Source organism: Anarhichas minor, unplaced genomic scaffold (assembly GCF_050575085.1).
Source record: "Anarhichas minor isolate MPS153535 unplaced genomic scaffold, ASM5057508v1 ptg000038l, whole genome shotgun sequence".
In the NCBI taxonomy this organism is placed as follows: Eukaryota; Metazoa; Chordata; class Actinopteri; order Perciformes; family Anarhichadidae; genus Anarhichas; species Anarhichas minor.
In genome coordinates, this window is record NW_027466484.1 from 458826 (window position 1) to 478531 (window position 19706).

Genomic DNA, 19706 nt, shown 5'->3' on the forward strand with positions numbered 1-19706 from the left:
GAGTGCGTCACCGGGCCAAACCGCTCCGCCTCTGTACCCACTGATTAGACCCGGTGGAAAGATTAAAAATAACAACGTTTAAATATGACTGTACACTGATGAGGATGAGAAGTTGACCCAGAAACGTGAAGTAAAAAAAAAAGTAGTCCCATCTTTTATTCGAGTAAAAGTAGTAATACTACAGTGTAAAATACGAGTAAAAGTCCTGCATTCAAAATCGTACTCGAAAGTAAAAGCATCAAAATATACTTAAAGACCCGAAAGTAAAAGTACTCATTTATGCATGATTTATTTCAGAATTATATATATATATATTTTCACTCACTACAAATCCTGACCTTCCTTCAGATTAGTATTGTTAGGTAATCGACATTCAAAATGTTTCTTTACTGATAATGACTATATATTTGGTCATACATGTTGACGATAACTTGTGGATGTTATTTACACTGTTAAAAACCATAACCATAAAGTTTAATCAACACCTCACTAAAACAGTAAAGTAAATGAAAAGCCGACACATACAAACGTATAATAATTTTATAAATATAAAAATCTGTTCAATTCTACTTGTTTTTACCACTTTATAAAACCCAAGGAAGGTTTATTTGTTTAAAAGGGATTATCATAAAGCATGAAAAACATTAACATGGCAGAAATAACATAATTTATATAACGGTATATAAGAGTAGAATTACAGTAGATTTAAGAAGTGCAGAAGTAAAATAATTTAACATATTTAAGTGCTCTATTTAAAAGAGCTATTGTGAATGTACATATCAGTCTTTGATGATTTATCTTTATTACTTATGTGGATAACTGACCAAAAAAACGTGACGCATCCAAACATTTCCTCCAGCTTCAGTTTGATATCAATGATCTCAAACATCATCAGTATTCAGCCAGGTTTTCACTGTCAGCTGTCGCTAGAAGTCCGTCAAAAAGGAAACTCTGAGACTAATTTCTACACCCACAGCACCAAAGACCAGAATGCATTGCAGTATAAGTTGGGGTTTTTTGAGGGAAGGGCGCAGCTTCCCCACAGCTGAACGCTAACACTTTTAAAGCTGTTCATGTGTCCCCGCTCCCACATTCTGATTGAAAGGAGCGAGTTCACGGCCCCCTTTTCTCTGGAGGTGGTCGGAGTAATTTGGGGGGAATATGTGGAGCAGAAGCAGAAGTAGGCGAGGCAGGTCGAGGGGAAAGTGGGTACACGGAGTAAACTACAGCGCTCCATCACAGAATGACTCGTGGGCTGTTTGAGCGTCACAGATTGATTCTGTTCGACAGTGAAAGAGGAGTGAAGGTGCATTTTATTCTCCTTAAACAGCCTCTTTTTCCTCTCTGTGGGGATCTGGCCTGGTCCAGTATTTGCAGACTCTCCAGTTAAACGTGGAGCAGTGATGGCGAGCTCTGCAGACGTATCATTACATGGTGCAGGGGGGGGGCAGCCTGGATCTTATTACCAGCTGGCTCTACCAGCTCTCCACTGGACTGCTCTCTTTAAACGTAGCCGCTGACTTCAAAGATATTTGAGTCCGCTGTCAGAACCGGGGCACGAAACTCTGCTTTTCTCTTTGTCTCCGGGCTACAGTGGAAAGACGATTCCTCCTAATGTTAGTATTAAATTAGATTTCTTAGCATGGTGAAATCATTGTTAGAATAATAACAAGAAAACCTGCCATGCGGTTTGGTTTCAGAAGCAGGTGGTTCTGATAGTTTTCTTCTCTTCAGCTGCAGTATTTTCCATAAAGTTTATGATGTGACACACTGTGCAACGTTTCTCAGAGACATTCGAGAGGCAGAAGGACTCGTGATTGGAAGGTTGCCCGTTCAAATCCTTTCGCCAGCTACAAAAATCTGAACGGAGACTCCGACTGAGAAACGGGCTGCTCTCAGAGGTGCACTTGAGCTAAAAATGCTAATCCTCAAGTTCTCCAGTGGAGCCAGTTAGCAGCCGGCAGTAGGAGGCTGGTTGAACTGGGAAGCTCACACGTGCTAGTAGGTTTTGACCTGTATGTTTGGACGGATTGTGAGACCACAAGCCCCCATGAGCACAGACATGTTAGGGGCCCCTCACCCGTCCTACATAAGAACAGGAGCCACAGATTCTAGGAGACATATTTTTGGTTATTTTTCATCTCGTTGTAGACGTTTTGTGTCTCTTTGGGGTTGTTTAGCGTCTGTTTTGTCTTCATTTTGGTAGTTTTGTGGGGTTTTTGTGTAGTATTGTCTCTTTTTTTGTAGTTTTGTGTTTTTACTTAGGTAGTTTCCTTTTTGTTTTGGTAGCTTTTGTTTTTTTGGGGTATTTTTGCATCTTGTTTGACTTCCTAACTACACTGTTACTACTAACGGTGACTTCAAATAACCCGTTGGGCCCCTGGGCTGGAGTGTGTGTGCCCAGTGGGCCCTTGTAGTTTTCTCTGTATGAACTCAAAGCACACAAACTGCATCTTCTTTGGTCTGAACCAGAGTGGTAAAAAAGATGACTTGGCTGCAATTTATTTTTGGTTTTTGTTTACTGCTCCGACACGAACCAGGACGTGTAAAAAAAAAGTCACATGGACACACACGCAGGCTGTTTATTGGACAGAGGTTTGGTCAAAGTGCCATCCTGAGAGAGTTTTGGCAGCAGAGCCAAACAGATCTGATATCAGTCTCTGAAACTGTTTCATGATGGAAGTGTACGCTCTCTTTGCCGTGATTTATCCTCTCCAGTTAATCACACGAGACAAACACTGAATATGACTCACAGGATACTAAACACCATGAAACCAGGTCGTTTACCGCCTTTGCTTCAGATTACATGAAGCAGTTTTCACTCACTGTATCATCTACTCAATAACTTACTCTTTAGTGAGCCTGGAAAGTCAGATTTGAGCATAATTATTATCCAACCATCAGTGACGGGGGAACTTTGTTTTTTTTAAAAACATAAATCAAATGGTGAAGGTTAATTTTAGTGCAGTCTTAATGATTTATCTGAGATGAGGATGCACTCAGAAAATGAACTTCTCTCCTTTAAATTTGGGCTTTTGATGACATATATTGCGTCAAGTGTATATAGTATACAGTGTATTTAATGGTGTTATGTGTGCTGGATGTACCTTTGCCATACTTGGGAGAAGCCAAAGACAAATTTCCACAGAGGTGGACAATAAAGTCAACTTATCTTTCTAAGATGCAGAGGATTGTTTTTAAATGTTTCTCTCTCTGTGCTGCAAGAAATCTTTTAAAATCTTCTTCTGCATCCAGACAACCCATCACTTCTTCTTTCTTCCATTGCCTTTATTTCCCACCAATATAATTCGATTTTAAAGAAATGTTTTCGAATTATCCTCCTAAATTCAGACAAACACAAAAGGTCCTACAACCTATTTTGTTTCCTTTAAGGAACAAATGCTCCAGACTTTGAGCGAATGGCTGAATCTGAACGTGCACTTACGAGGTCACACGTACGTCCGGTTCGACTAATAAACCCAACGTCTCCCGTCTCCACCAGACCCGTGCCTCTACATCCCCCGCTTCGCCCAGCTGTTGGAGTTCGGGGAGAAGAACCACGACGTGTCCATGACGGCCATGAGGCTGGTGCAGAGGATGAAGAGGGACTGGATGCACACGGGACGAAGGCCGTCGGGACTCTGCGGGGCAGGTAACCATCAGACGGTGGCGGCGTTAGATATGTAGTGTCGGTGCTGCTGCTCTGGGAGATTTATCTTTCAGAAGCCCGGAGGCTCCGAGCTGCAGGTCTGTCATTAGAGGATTCCTGGTTTCAGTCCTCTGAGGACACAAAGTGATTAACGCTCTCTGCTCTGCTGGCATCCGACATCAAGGTGCCCTTAATCAGGATACTTCAACCTCAGATACTCTGAGACTGTCAGTGTTTGTAACTCAGCCTGACACCTCTTGGTCTAAACTTACACTACCACAAGCTGTTAGGTTCAAGGAACCTCTAGACTGTGGGGAAACCGCATGTAATCCAGCCTCTTACACAAAGAGAACCGGTTTCAATTATAAACAAAGCATTTAATACCTCTCATGCTAAAACAATTGCATAGTGGAGTACATTATTTACAGTTACACCGAATATGACCTGCTCACCCCAAAAAACGTTACCACCCACCCAGTGGTACAGGAGCAAGAGACCGGAATTTCTTTCTCTCCCGCCTTACATAGTTCAAAAAACATCCCATAATGTCCGTAGTTCCTATTGGCTAAATCCAGCTGGCTCCTCCTCCTCGCAGGACCCTCGCACGGGTATGACCTGTAATTGCCTGTCTAGAAATCTATCTGTCCCTTACTCCAAACATACTATTCTTCACAGTTTAAAACATTCAATGACTGTCTTTTATGGCTTAACACTTCTATGGTAAACATTCTATATAAAGATAAGGATTTGCAACTTTTGGCAAAAACCTTCACAAGTTTCACAAGCAAATATAAAGGTGCTACAAATTCTACTAAGATACACTTCTAACTACAAATTCTAAAACACTTACAATTATGAATCTTCTAATTATGTATTCCAAAACACTTCTAATTATAATTTCTTAAAACACACTTCTAAACCCCAAATTTCCTACAAAGCTCACTCCCTTTACCGGGGGTTAAAATACGTAGATTTCATGAGAATCTGGTGATTGTATCGGTGTGATGAAAGGAGCTGGAGAAAGAGAGAACAAGTCAACAATAAGATACAAACAAGAATGACTCGGAGCTTTTTGAAAGGAGTTGTTTTTGTCCCTTAAACTGCTTGAAACGCAAAATCTATTCAGAGAAAACGTTCAGTATTGCAACAAGCAAACCTTCCTGTTAGCTCAGGGAGCAGAATTAGCTTTTAGCATCTAGTGATCCGCTCAGATCTGATTATAATGCAGCTGTCAAAGGATTCGAATGCACAACGATTCTCAATGTATCGCATCCTAAATCTTCTCTATTACTGCACATGCAGCAGTTCTTTTTTTATTTAGAAAGTGCTTTCATAAATACGACTTCAATAGTCTATTATATCAAAAGTTACATCTTTTCAATATCGGTATCTGTGTGAGCCCCCTCAGTACGTAAACATTACAAAAACTAAACACGAATCTTTCTGCAGTGCTTCACATCTACAAAGATAAGATGTTCACACAGCAGCTCTCACACAGGGCACTTCCTGAATGTCTATAGCATTTTACACTACATGAGTTAGCTTAGCCGCTAGCAGACGTTTCCTCACTCAAAGCTCTTCTTCTCTTACTTGGTTTAAGTCACTTCGTCTCCCATCGGGGTTAAACCGCTGTTGAATTTTAGCCAGCATGCACTTTGTTTTAGCCCAACATTGTTGAACCAGAGCAGCTAATAATGTTAGCGGCGAAAGCAACAAGTTGAAACGCAGAAATCAGAGGAGAGACACACGAGAGCAACCGTAAATGTCAGCAAAATTATGTTTTGTCACTGCATCGATGCAGAATCGTTCACGTTCGCATCGCTATGCATTTTAAAATTGAGAAATCTCCACACCTCGAGTGGATAGTTTTGTACAGAAACTGGTAAGAAGGAAACAACAGTTTTATGCTTTCCTGGAAAATGATCCTGTTTCCCTGAACAGGAGAATGACACGACATGTTTAAACTTTTGTAGTTGTGGCTTCACAATGAGTTGAAGTGCTGCACATCTGCAGGTGCGTTTGCATTATTCTGTGATCAGTTGTCATCATTTCTAAGCTTGTAATAGATGATCTTCTAGATAAATTCTAGTCTTTTAAATCAGACTTCCACAGAGGGGACCCAGGAGGCCCGTTATCTCTGTGACACGATGATCAGAGTGTTCTGGTGAATCCTCCGTCTCTCTCAGATTCTTCTGCCAACTAGGTCACCGTATGTATTTGGGCCTTTTGTTGATTATCTGCCAAAGAGACGAGTGATTGAGGCAAACCCGCCAGCACCTGCCTGAACTTAAGGCCGTTTATCCTCCGCTGTTGATTTTCCTCCCGCTCGTCATTGTCTTCCTTTTGAGTCTTTTGTGAAACAGCTGATCTCTGCCGGTGTCGACCCCAATGCACTCTGCTTTGATGCATTGGCGGCTAAGACGTCCTGGAATGGAATCAAAGGGGGGCTTCCTGCGTGTTGACGCTCACGGTTTTCAATTTTAGTTTTTTTTCTTCCTCTCTGTTCCTCTGCTGCATCGCCTGAATAATTAATCCCTCATCATAAATCATTGAGAAGGGATATCGTCAGATGGAAGACGTTTCTTCCTAAATATGATGCAAAATAAACATCGCTGTCGATGAACCACAAACATGTTTCAGGACAAAGAAGGCCATGAATGTAAAGTAAGAAATCAGAGTCGATCCTGCTTAAAAAAAAGAAAACAAGCGACTTTGAAGTGGTTTCTAGGTAACGGCAGTAAAACTGTTTGAGCTAAAAGCCATCACTTCAGTCCTAAAGGCTGTTAGAAGTGTGCATCTATCTTTCAGCAGCTCTTGAGCGAGGCAACTCTAATGACGGTTATGTAACTGTTCCCCTTCAAGGCTGGCGCTGCGATTCATTGCATAATATTAGTGCTCCCGTCGCTCCTTTTTAAAGCTGTTTCTGTGTGGCCCTTCAGCTCAGGTCCTCCTGAGACGCACAAACACCAAACCTAATATTTGACCCTGTGTGTACATTTGTTACATCAGTATGAGTGTATCAACAGGTTTTATTTCCTAAACGGGGAACAGAAGGAAGACGTTTCTATTGTGAGACATGCTGGAGCCACGTTGGTTGAATCTCATCACATTGTGTTGTTCTTTCTGTGTTTAGCTCTTCTGGTCGCCGCTCGTATGCACGACTTCCGCCGCACCATCAAAGAAATCATCAGCGTCGTAAAAGTGTGTGAAACCACGCTGAGAAAAAGGTGGGTGTGTTTGATTTGGACTTTTCTCATTTAAAAGCCAGCTTGATGGATGAAGTTTGATAGTTGTAGAAAATTCTGACAGTAAAATGATTGAAGATGGAGGCTTTAGTCAGAGCCAGAGATTCATATTTTTCTAAACCCGCTGCTGTTTTAAATGATCTGTGGCATCGACCCAACTTTGCGTTCATCTTAGTTTGATTTGATTATTTTAACTTGTCGCCCTGCGTTAGACTGACGGAGTTCGAGGACACGCCCACCAGTCAGCTGACCATCGAAGAGTTCATGAAGATGGACCTGGATGAGGAGTGTGACCCGCCCTCCTTTACTGAAGGACTGAGGAAGAAAAAAATCAATAAGGTTTGGATTCTAACGAACACTATCAGGGAAAGAAAACAAGCTGGCATGTGTCGATTTAAGGGATGGCAGTTATATCCATCTGTGCTCTCTTTAAAGCCACCAGACTCCATTGACAGAAAGTTATTTTACCTAACAGAACACAAGAGTTGCAGCTCCACCGCTGCCTCCATCTGTTAGTTAGGTTGTGTTATTGTGACTTTGGTGAATCAGAACAAACCCTTTAAAACAACAAACTCACAAAATAACACCTAATAAATACGTCTGTTAGGTAAAATCACTGTTTTAGTCAATGGAGACTTTGATGAGCACAGATGAATATAACGTCTACCGTGTGATACACTGACTAATACGTGCCTCCACTACACTTCAACACATCCAAATGATCCCTTTAATGTGTCTATCAGAACTGAATGTTCACGTCCACAGTTTTTCATCTGTGTTTTTATCAGTTTAGATAATTGCTTCAGAGATTACCCATTACCCCCTCAGGGAATATTAAAATTTCCTCTTCTACTGTATTTTCTTGATGACTACATGTTGCCTTCAGGCCGTCTCCAATAACTAATGAAGAGTATTAACCTCCAAAGTGAAACCGTCAGAGATCAGTGTTCTCTACGTCCTCTCACTTAGCAGAGAGGAGCTTTTATCACATCTTTGGAGAATCGAGGTTCAAACAACGATTTGTCATTTTTACTCTTTGACTTTTGTGCAGTTTAAACAAACACGGTACGATGTGTCGAGCTTTAAAGGTGCTGGAAGGTGTTTTTGTTTCCTTTTGATCAGAACCAGGCTTGCTGGATCAATCTTTTTGTTGCATCTCATTGAGCCACCTCCTGAAACACGGAGTCTTCCAGTTTAGTGATGTTCATGTCAAGTTGAGTCTTTCTTTTAGTTAAGCTATTTTAATTCTAACGTATTTTTACACAAGACTTGCAGCTCAGTCATTGCCCACGTCTTCTCTTGAGGAATGTGACGAGGCTCCTAGAAGATACAAAAAGCAGAAGAGTCGTCGACCAGCTATCAGAATGTTTCTTTGTTTCTGTTTTCACTCTGTAGTCACTGTCGAAGCTTCTCTCTGGTTCAACTCTCCCTTTGTCTCCGTCCCTCTAGCTGGAGGTCGAGCTGAAGAAGAAGATGAATGACGTCGAAGGTATGAATGAGATATCCTCGTCTGTTCTCCGTCACCTCGAATGCATCTTGACTCTCAGGCTACTCGCTCTTCTTCTTCTTCTTCTTCTTCTGTGAAAGATGAATCCTGTTCAGTGGGACTCTTTCACTACAGTGTCGTGTCTCATTGTCTGGGATGTGTCTGCCATTTGGCTGACGTTGACTAAACGCACGTCAGTGTTAGAAACTAAAACCACGATTCAGCTCCAGCCCGACACTTAATCACCCGTACATCATGTTGCAGCACTAACATAGTATATTCTAATTATGGGAGATGTCATTTAAAGGGTTGGCATGCAAGATAAGTCATTTCTTTTCAGGGACATGAGAACTTTCTACTTTTCATTGATGCTTGTAACTTAGTTTGAACCAGGAATCATTCTGTTTGTTTTTGTGTTCTATTGTTGTCCTCAACAGATGAAATTCAGGTCTACCAGGATGAAATAGACGCAGAGCTTCAGAGCTGTCGACCCAAACTGAGAGGAGTTTACGCCGCCTACGCTAAAGAAGGTACGGAGCAGAAAGTGTTGTTTTTAAAATTTGTATTATGGAACATTATAAGGAGAGTATGACGGTAGTCTGAGATTAAAGTCACGACTTTAGCCGCAGTCTGAATGAAAGTAGTGTTCTTGCGGTAAGGACGAAGGTCCTGATGGATACGTTTTGTCTTTTGTGTTCTTTTATAAAAACAATGCAGACATCGGTGTACATTGTACGTTATCTTTATGTGAGACACGTTGTTTTACTTTGCGAATCGGTTATCAGATGAATCCTAAAGATTGCTGTTTCTGATGTCCTCTCTGAGAGAGACGAAGGTCCTGAAAGATGCACGTGTTTTCTTTCATGATCTTTTTGTGAAAAAGTACTTACATAGTTGTTATATTTTGCACACTGCGACTCTTGTTACCTCAGTGTTAGTTTCATTAAACAAAAAAAACTTTGTGATTTACATCTCAGAGAATATCAGTTTTATTCTCGTAATATTACCCCCCTATGGCTTTTACACGACATCGTACCGAGCAAAAAGTAAATGAGAAACAAAAAAGAATACAAAAAAAGCAAACGAATGATCAGAAAATCAAGGCATATTTGCCTAATTTATAATACGGTACATACACATTTATGAAAGATCGGTCTCATTTGCTTTTTCTCCCAATTCTTTGTGGCGTGGTATAGATTAGGTCATCATAGGTAGAAGATTCTGTTGAACAACATCGATAGAAAGGGCGGCAGTGGGTCTGTCTTTTGAGTTGATTGGTGCTGATTCCTTCCAGAGAGTCTGAATAGAGACCAGAACACACCCGGGATTTCTCCAGCAGCAGAGCTCAGCGCCAGTTTGTTTAGACTTCTGTTTGAGAATGATTAAAAAAAGTGAATCTAGTTCACAACTCAACAACTCTAGTATCCATCGTGTAGATAATAGAGTTTATCTGAATCTTAACTCAACAATGGTACTCGTCGATACATACGTGGACACGACCCCTTACCGCACACACATACATACATACGCACACACACACACACACACACACACATATACACACACACACACACACACACACACACACACACACACACAGCACACACACACACACACAGACACACACATACAGAGGCCCACCCATGTAAAAACAACACACATCAGAGTGCACTCCCTGTCACTCTTTCTCTTTTTCTGTTTCTACCTTTGGCTCTTTATCTCTGACTCTTTTCTGTTTATCTGTCACACACACACACACACACACACGTACCCCCCTGTTTCCTCACAGTGGGTGATGGGGGTGGGGGGGGGGCGGCGTCTCAGGCTGTCACTGATTTCAGGCGCGTTACTCTTCCAGCTGCTGCTGCGATGCTTTCAAAGATCCGTCGGTGTTTCTTCTTCTTCTTCTTCTCTCCTGATTATCGAGTTGCTTTTTCTGACTTGTGTGCTGAAGTCTGTGTGAGGACATTTTAATTGAGGCTGATTAAAGGACACATTTTTAATTGGATACCAGGACCCGAGTGCGAACGGACTAAATTATGATCCCGTTTATATTGTCTGGATGTGATTATTTAGCACCATTTCTATTCTCAGTGATTTTAGGAAACGAGATCATGTCACTGTTTGTGTCATTTTATATCTAACGTTTTTCTACGACAGTGGTTCTAAATGTAAATCTGATGTATAATTATACAATGTGACCAGATACTGTAGCTTGTTGTTTGTTAAACCACTGAGCATTGACTGTCTAATGAGATCCAACATGGTGAAGGTGAAGCAAACTATTATAATTATTTAAAAACATGGCACATTTGTCATTAAACACATAACTAGTTGAGTGACCTTCTAGTTACGGGACATTGTTATAGCTTTTTCTCACTCTACTGAGATTCTATCGGCTAAACAATTAACTTATTAATTGAAAAAAGTGATTGGCAGATTGCTTCATAGTCAAAATAACATGTGCGCAATTTAACTTAGATTTTTAGGTGGTTAAACCCTAAATGTAAAGTGTACATCAGCTACTCTTACTGTGGTTAAATCCCTAAAGATCAGTATTAAACTCTAATGGAGGAGCTGCTCACCCTGAAACAGCTCCAGGAGTGTCTTAGAGAACACAAAAGAACACAAAAATATTGTATTTTCTCTTTATGAAATTAATTTTTTGAGTTGTGACATTTTGTAAAATAAGCTGACTTGGCGAGAATTGAAAAATACAATCAATACCACTCTATTTGTCCATTAAATATGAAGTGACATCCAGGAGGTAGTTAGCCTAGCTTAGCATAAAGACTGGAGGGGGGGGGGGAACAGCTAGCCTGGCTCTTACCGAAGGTTAAAATAAATCCGCCTGCCAACACTTCTAAAACTCACTGATTAACATGTTCAACATCTTGTTTGTTTAACTTGTAAAACAAACAGTACAGTATATTCATTTTATTTTATGCTAACTGCAAAAAGTGCACTATGGTAATTAGTAAATAGTGAATACTGTGTACAATTAAAATATGCATTGGAACGAGCTTTAAACCGGTCACAGTCGATCTCATTAAGATAATAATAAACTACCATCCTTTGAATTTAACAATTTGATATCTGATTTTAATGCGTATTTGTCTCTGAGCCCGTTTGGTACTTAAATTATCCAAACACTGGCTTCCTGGCTTGCTGATCTGATCCTGACCCCTGGTGTCTCTTTGTCCCTTTAAAGAGATAAATTAAACATTATTCCTGAATCACACTCTGCCTCTCCTTCTTCCAGGCATTGACAAAGACGACGGCGACGGCCGCTCCACGTCGCCTCTGATGCTGGACTGCGAGGAAGCAGAAGCAGAAGACGAGGACGTGCTTCAGGCCGTGGCCAAACACTTTGGCAAAGAGCTCGGCGAGCTCACGCTGGAGGCCCTGATGAAACTGGAGCAGAAGGGAACGGACCAGGAGGAGGAGGAGGAGGAGGAGGACCAGGAGCTAGAGGGGGACATCCCAAAGAGAAAAGCCCCGTCGCTGCAGTCCATCCTGGGCCCCATGCCCACGGCGGCCACCCTCGGCCTCCCCGAGGGCATCGGAGACGGGAAGGGGAACGGTGAGTGCTGCCTGGTTTTTAATCTCTGGTTTAATCATTTTTAGGCAGAAAAAAATCTAATTTGGTATCACTGAACCGGAGATTAGATGAACTATACTGAAGGTTTTTCTTGGTTTTCTCACAGATTTCTTATTTCTGGGGCATAATATTCTCTCAAGCTTTGTTTTTAAGATATGTTTTTCTGAGACGTCATCTGTTCGTGCTTTGTAATACTTTTCTTCTTTTTGCACTTTGATGTGTCATCGGTGTGATCCAAGCAGAGACTCCACTTTACACTCAGCAGTTGGAGGAACCTTGTGCTTTAAAAGCAACATCTCAGGCTTCATATTGTTTGACTTAGCAGACGTCTTTTCTTCTTCCTGAAAGCAGCAGAGCCCTCGAGGACGATCTGATTATGAACGCTGCGGCGCTGCCGTTCATCCTTGACTGTGTCTGGTACCTACTGTATCCCCATAATAACCCATAATCAAGTTAAAGAATGCTCTCCCAGGTTTAATTGTCGTAATTAACTCTGCTCCAGGATGAAATTGGCTGAGCTGCGTGTGAAATTTGTCATCCCTTATTATGTTTCACCCTTTTCGCAGACAAAGGGGTTGTCTGGCAGTTATTCTTTAGTGCAGAAGCAGAATGGTGGCATTTAAACTCGGATGAAGAAAATTACGTGCTTTTGTGGGTTCTGATGGTCGTCAGCGCCGAGCGACAGCGGGAAGAGTAGAGGAGAAATGTCAGAGCGTACAGGTCAAAGTGTAACAAAACAACTCAGTGTGTTTGTATTTATTTAAAGGGTTCGTTCAGATTCACCGAAATCACACAACAGCACGAACAAACTAAGCAATGGAGGCAGCGGTAGAGCAGCAACTCCTGCTTTCTGTGAGGTAAAATGACTGTTTTTGTCAACGGAGTCTCGTGGAAGAGAGCAGAGATAACGGCTTCAGGTCCTCGCCTGAAAGGCCCGTCTGGCGAAACGAAGCAGTGGAAATGTTTTTAGTATAGCGTACACTTAAACAGTTTCTTTAGGTTTCTCAGATAAATGAGGTGGAGTCTGAGCGACAGCAGGAAGAGTAGAGGAGGAACGGCAAAGTGTTTCTTTAGTGGATCGAGATGGATACGGCTGTTAAACACACAATACTTTTTAGTAAATATGTTGTTGTTGTGGGAAAAAACGTATTGACATAAATATATAGACACACTTTTACTTTAAGTCGGTGCGACTGTTGTAACATGAACCTAAAGGATCTGATGGAATACAATAACCTGTAGGAGGGATCACTCCTCTGTCAATGTGACTTATTAACGGCTGCAAAAATAAACCAACTACAGGGATCCATCATGCGTTGCCTATAATTACCTAATTACCCCCTCCCCCCCCCCCTTTATCTGGGTGTGCAGAGGCTTTGATGGATGTGAGGTAATGGTGCCACACAGCTACATCTGTCCTGATGGGGAAAACTGTGTTTAATGGCTCTTAGGGATGGGGGGGTGGGGGGGAGGTGAAGTGTGTTGTGATGGATGGATGTTGTGAGGGAGGAGGCGGTGAAGTGGTCTAATGTTTGGAGAACACCCTGTAACTTAAAGGTCACCGGTTCAGAGCCTCTTCGTGTCCATAAATATATTTTCATTATAATACTTATTATGTGCATCACCTCCTAGAATCATGCAGACCGTTTACTGTTCAGCCGATATATGTTTATGATCAATGACATATTTTATTCACACTATTTATATTTGCACTCTTCCCACTTTATTGCAGCTGCTTCACGGTAGTTTCCCTTCAGATAAATAGTTTTATCTTATTTTCCTCAATGGTCACCTACAGAGGTTGAGAGTTTTTCTCAAATATTAGAAATAATAAGATGTGGGAACGGAAGACTTTAGGTGTGAAGAGGCAGAGGACGACGACGACAGTTAATGGTCTCTAATTTAAACCTCTTTTCACATCGAACGTCCCTTTAACAGAGCGTCATGATGAAATATATTGACCTAGAAATGAACTACAATATGGATTTGTTGATCTATAATCCTTTCTAAGAAGCGCATCTTAAAGGGATAGTTTGGATGTTTAATAGTGTGGTTGGATGAGGTTCTTCTCTATAGTCCATATAATACTGCTGCTGGTCTCCCACCAACCCTGATATCTTAGTTTGTGACTTTGGTGAATCTGAACTAACTCTTTAAAACGCCAAAGTCACAGAATAACACTTTATAACCGATGGAGGCAGCGATAGACCAGCAACTGTGAGGTAAAATGACTGTTTCTGTCAATGGAGTCTGGTAGAAGAGAGCAGAGATCACCGTCACAAAGGGTCTCACTGACGGCAAGATAAAGAACACATTCTAAATATAGCGTACACTTAAACTGATTTAGATTCTTTTAGGAGTCTAAAATACGTCCACAGCAGAACATTACTTTGCTCTCGTACTGGTGCTTCTGTTATAGTAATAGTGATATAGTAATACACTGACTACCTCATACAATCCAGCTTAAAATCATCCAAACTATCCATTTAAAGCTGGTTCATAAAAATGGATTTCATGATCTTAGATTCCTGTTTATCTTTACGATAGAAAATAAAGATGCGTTTTGGAAACCGGTCCTGAAGAAAGCCGCTGATCCATTTACTTTACGACACTTTCCTGTTCCACATGGAAGGTTAGAAACCAGCCGCAGCTCAAACCACACGGGGTCAAACCGCCCATTAACCCGACGAACATGTCCCCCAATAACACCACTGACCTCATTTCATCAGGGGGACGATCCAGCATGCACGAGGAGGTTAAGAGCGAGAGGAGGTTAAGAGCGAGAGGAGCCACGATTACCAAGCTGCCATGAATCACCGCGCTCTGAATCATAAGCTCTGTTGATTGTAAATGTGTCTCCCTTTTCATATATATATAAATGTTGCAGAGGGATGTTGGATTGAGTCATCCTCTTCCAGTCGGCGTATCATGGAGGTCATCGTCCGTGGCCATGAATGACAGAACGGGCATTAAAAGATGAAGCACGGCTGTGATTAAAGGGTTAATTGTTGGCCGGTGGTACTCGAGGCTGATCTCACCGGGGAGCCGTGTGATTAGAGGCTCGTTATTCGGCTTCTGCAGTGTGTGTTGGTTCTCTTTCGGTCCTTATAACAGACTTGTATGACCGACCTAAGATAACAAGGCTCCTGATTGGTCAGATGCCGTGCTCTCTTCATACCGAGTAAAGAAGTATTCGCGATGGACCGATCCAGAGACGAAATGTAACAAAAGTGCTGCTTTTCTGGAGCGTTAACGCGCAAATAATTCAGAGGCGTTCCATGTCGCCGGTTAAATCACACATGTTCTCACGGGAGAACCAGAACCAGGACTGAGAGGGGCAGACTGTCAGACCCTGCTGCAGTAACATGAGGTTTTCTGAAGGGACTCTGGTGCTCAGAGACACTACCACTTTAGTCCACAGGGACCGCCAGAATCAACACTAAATATAAGTTACGCTTAGTAACTTTAATGTCGCTCAACAGTAAAAAACACATAATAACGCGATGGATTGAACCTCCATGTTTGCTGTGTATTCTTGTTTTTTTTCTCTGTGTAATTTGACGTTATTGAGAAGCAGTGAAAAGGCAAAAACAAATGTCCTTAAAGAACCTCTCGGGTCACTTCTTTATTCCTGAGATTGCTCGAAACGGACAATTCGTGTTCAGTTGTGTGTGTTTCCCGTTTGGTTCCGTTCATCTGTGTGTCATTTCATTCACCTGTTTAGGAACAAACATGTGCGATGTAGTGTAATGCTGCTGTGGATTCATGCTGGTTATTAGTTTGGGTTCAGTTATTTCAGCTAATTGTGGTGGATTTGGGAAGGCTAGGAGGGGGTGCTCAATCTTTGAAGTATTAAGTGGACAGAGCGCCTTAAGGGCCGAGCCTTTCATCTGTACTCTCGTGTGTGTGTGTGTGTGTGTGTGTGTGTGGTACATTGTTGGTAGAGGGCACTGCAGGAAGAGAGAAGCTGTAATTTAGGATTCTATCAGGAAAAGAGAGCTAGAAAGGAAACAAAGACAACAGTTTAGAACACGGTCACTGTAGTATTAAGGAAACGCAGACGAATTGTTTACAGGATATTCAACCTTCATATCATCATCATAATACATTTAAAACTTGACTTCTTTCTTTACAGGGCTCGTATAAAGGCAATAAAATAGTCCATGACTATAAGATATGAGTTTATAATATATTGTAGCAAATATTGAGTGTATTTTAGGGGAAGAGTCACGGTTTGGCATCTCTTATACCGTTAGTATCTTAGAATGAGTTTGATTCATTGAGCTAGCTGCCGTTAGCTCGCTTTGTTGATTCATAGCATGCTAGGTAGCTAGCTTTAGCCTGTAGCATACGTGCTAGCCGAGAGAGCGGCGAGGAGGAGCAACAGCTGAGACAGAATATGTAAATATGTAATTAAGATGTGTGCATTAATAAAATGGTAGTAAGTTGAATGACTAGTGAGGGTAGCAACGTTTAATCTACCGTTTCTATCTTCTCATCAAACTCTCTGCTTTAATACAAAGTCACTGACTGAGGCTGGAACGAATGCTGAAAATCAAACTGAAAGTTGCTTCAAAAGTTATTTATGCGCAGGAGAAAGTTAATATTTGTCCATCAGCCTAAAATAATCACCTTCTTGTCAGAGTAACGAATAAAATTAGCACTTTCTTCCCTTACTTACTCACAGGAGAAAGTAAAATGTCATCCCAAACTACCCAATTATCAATGAATTATGTTTTTAATCTGTAAAAGTAATAACTGGAGTTGCAGCATATTGTCCTCTGTTCTTTCCTTTTAGATTAAGAAGTGTTTATTGACTGAAGCAGCTGTTTATCCCTCGTTAAACTCTTTGTTCTTTCTTGTCTCCCTGTTTCTAAACCGCTCCCTCACTGACGGCCTGTCTGGAGGCCTTTTCATTAACGTGTGCCGTCGGAGGAGAAAGTGAGAGCGGCGGCACCGGCACCCTCCGGATGACTTCGTCGCCTCGGTCTTCTGGGAGCTCGGCCCCGCACCATTAGAGCAGCATTGATTGAGGCGCACAGTTTTTCGCGCGGAGCACTTAGTTCAATCAATGACGTTTGCCCTGACCTTAACTACCTCAGTGAGCACAGCTCCTCCGGCTCTTGTCAAACCACTCTGCCGGTTTTTATTGCCAGAAAACGTCTGGGCGGGGGGGGAGAGGGCCCGTTTGAAGTGTTGTGAGCCTCTAGATTTCAGCCTGTGAAGAATCCATTTCATTTTTTTAAGGTCTAAATTGGTTTCGCGCCCTGTTTTTGTAGCTGCTCTGCAGGTTTTTCGCTGTGTTTAAGGAAGCCGCCATTGCTCCCCAGACATGAAGTTGTTGTCTTAGAACATTTCTTCATCCGTCCGTCCTCCTCGCTAACAGCAATTACTGCAGCGAGTCGTAGCTCTCAGCGATTCGGGGGCGTGGCAGCAGCTCTTTGACAGATCTGCCTTCTGACAGTCAGCTCTGCTGAGTCAATTATAGTCTTTTTTTTAAATGGGCAGCATCTGTCTCATCTCTCTCTCTGTCCACAGAGGAGGCGTTCAGGGATGAAAGAAAATTCAAAGTCTCATCCCGTGCTTCAGCAGCACAACTTCATCCTCAGCAGTCAGATGTGTAGAGAGAAGAGAGCTACAAGCTCCTTCTTGTGTTGTCTCTTTGGGTTATGCTAATGAGGAGAAGGGCAGCCCTCAGAACCAGGAGGTCACTGGTTTGATCCCAGCATCTCCCACTCTGACTGATTAGAAACAAGTTGAATGAAGCTGGGGGTTGTTGAAGAAATGCTGAGTTACACACATCTATCTCTTTGTCCTCCCCCAGTTTAAGGGACGTTGAATAATCTGTATGTCACCACACAGGAGTTATGCTGCGTTGCCATTTGCCTTTTTGACGACCCATAAACCGCAGTAACTTCCTTTGGTCCTGACATCTCGCTAACATGAAATAATCCGGCACACAAGACCCCGAAAAACCCACAACATGTTATTTCTACACCTTTGAGCAAACAAAGTACATGTTAATCAGTGAGCTTTAGGAGAGAGCCAGGCTAGCTGTTTCCAGTCTTTATGCTAAGCTAAGCTCACCGGCTGCTGCCTGTAGCTTCATATTCATCTCAGCAAGAAAACAAATCAGCTTAGTTTCCAAATTTTTCCGAACGTAAACACAACGGCCAATAAATGGAGGTCAGCAGAAATGATCCAGGTGATGTTCAAATATAGTATAAGTCGATAACGTAATTATTGTGACAGGCGTAGTTGTGATGTTTACGGGTTTGTGTTCGACATCATGTCAGTGGTGGTTCTCACGAGTATTGTGTGTGTGTGTGGTGGGGGAGGGGAGTTGAAAGACATGAATCTCAGCACCTGTTAGATAAATATTTGATTTGTGGTATTGTTCAATCAACAACAAACCTGTGGCCATCCTCTGTACAAAAACAAAAACAAATGCTCGTTAATTAATAATGACTCATTACTAATCCATGAAAGCTCACAAACTTATTAATTTCCTCTCTGCTGCCAGGACAGCAGGGCAGGCCTGAGTGTTTAGGAGGCCCAGGGCGGTACAGTAGAGCGTGATGGACATATGGCCGGATGGACACGACCCCACAGGAGGAGGGCGACAGACAGGCAGACAGGCGGTGACGGCGCAGGGAGACAGGCGGTGACGGCGCAGGGAGACAGGCGGTGACGGCGCAGGGAGACAGGCGGTGACGGTGCAGGGAGACAGGCGTCACCGATAACACACAGCAGAAACACCAGAGGAAGAAAAACAAAAAGTCTAATGTTTATTTCAAGCTCTCTGTGGACGGCCGATCATATGCTTTCAGTGAGTCGGTACAAGCTAAGCTGCCTCAGCAGCAGTGTGGAGGGGAATAGTGTGTGTGTGTGTGTGTGTGTGTGTGTGTGTGTGTGTGTGTGTGTGTGTGTGTGTGTGTGTGTGTGTGTGTGTGTGTGTGTGTGTGTGTGTGTGTGTGTGTGTGTGTGTGTGTGTGTGTGTGTGTGTGTGTGTGTGTGTGTGTGTGTGTGTGTGTGTGTGTGTGTGTGTGTGTGTGCGCGCGTGCAGCAGTTTGCAGTCAGTCTCTCTGGTGAGGCAGCTTCAGCGGCCCGTCACAGCAGCCGGCTGTGATTGGAGATGATGTGCGTCTTCTGGCCCGGGGAGAGAAAAAAACAGGAAGCCGTCTCGTCTGCTGCCGCCAGCCTGACGGGACATGACAGCGACCGTTTAGCAGGCAGGCAAAGGCGGGAAACCGCTCGCCGCTGGCTGCTACGTCACAGCAGATTTCACCGTCTCAACCTCGCTCCCTCTTCCATCTTTACGCAGCAGGACTGGGGATGTTAGCAGGGGGTCCCTCACAGGACAGGGACTCCAAATGTTTGAATATTAGATTAGCTGAAGAATAATTCTCTTGTACAGACTGAGAATATAGGGCTGTGGTTTTTCTGGTGAGTCTAAAATGATTTGGTATTCATGTCTGATAGTCCTCTCTTTGGGACGAGGCTTGAGTGGACATAATTTGGACAGCACAGACTAATGTGGTGACTGAGATGCAACCTGGAGAGCTGCGATGGGTCGGCCTGGGCGGCGTGTGTTTTCATCTTGTTGGTAGTTGAGATGAAACATGAAGTGAGTTGAACGACAATACGTAAGGTGGTTTTGTGCAACCTGTTCTATTTGAAGGAGCCCTTGTTGTGCAGCGGAGAAGTCCTTCTTGGGTCTTCATT

General features: G+C 42.6%; 1 protein-coding gene across 4 annotated transcripts in view; it reads left to right on the top strand.

Annotated features, from left to right (window-relative positions):
* The window catches only part of brf1a (BRF1 general transcription factor IIIB subunit a), an 87465-nt gene that overhangs the window by 21269 nt on the left and 46490 nt on the right, over nucleotides 1-19706 (top strand). For all 4 annotated transcript variants that reach the window (XM_076107335.1, XM_076107339.1, XM_076107338.1 and 1 more), the window contains 6 exons: nucleotides 3503-3652; nucleotides 6783-6876; nucleotides 7107-7233; nucleotides 8344-8383; nucleotides 8818-8910; nucleotides 11643-11963. In XM_076107335.1, coding sequence (XP_075963450.1) covers nucleotides 3503-3652; nucleotides 6783-6876; nucleotides 7107-7233; nucleotides 8344-8383; nucleotides 8818-8910; nucleotides 11643-11963 — 825 coding nt within the window. The remainder of the gene's footprint in view (nucleotides 1-3502; nucleotides 3653-6782; nucleotides 6877-7106; nucleotides 7234-8343; nucleotides 8384-8817; nucleotides 8911-11642; nucleotides 11964-19706) is intronic.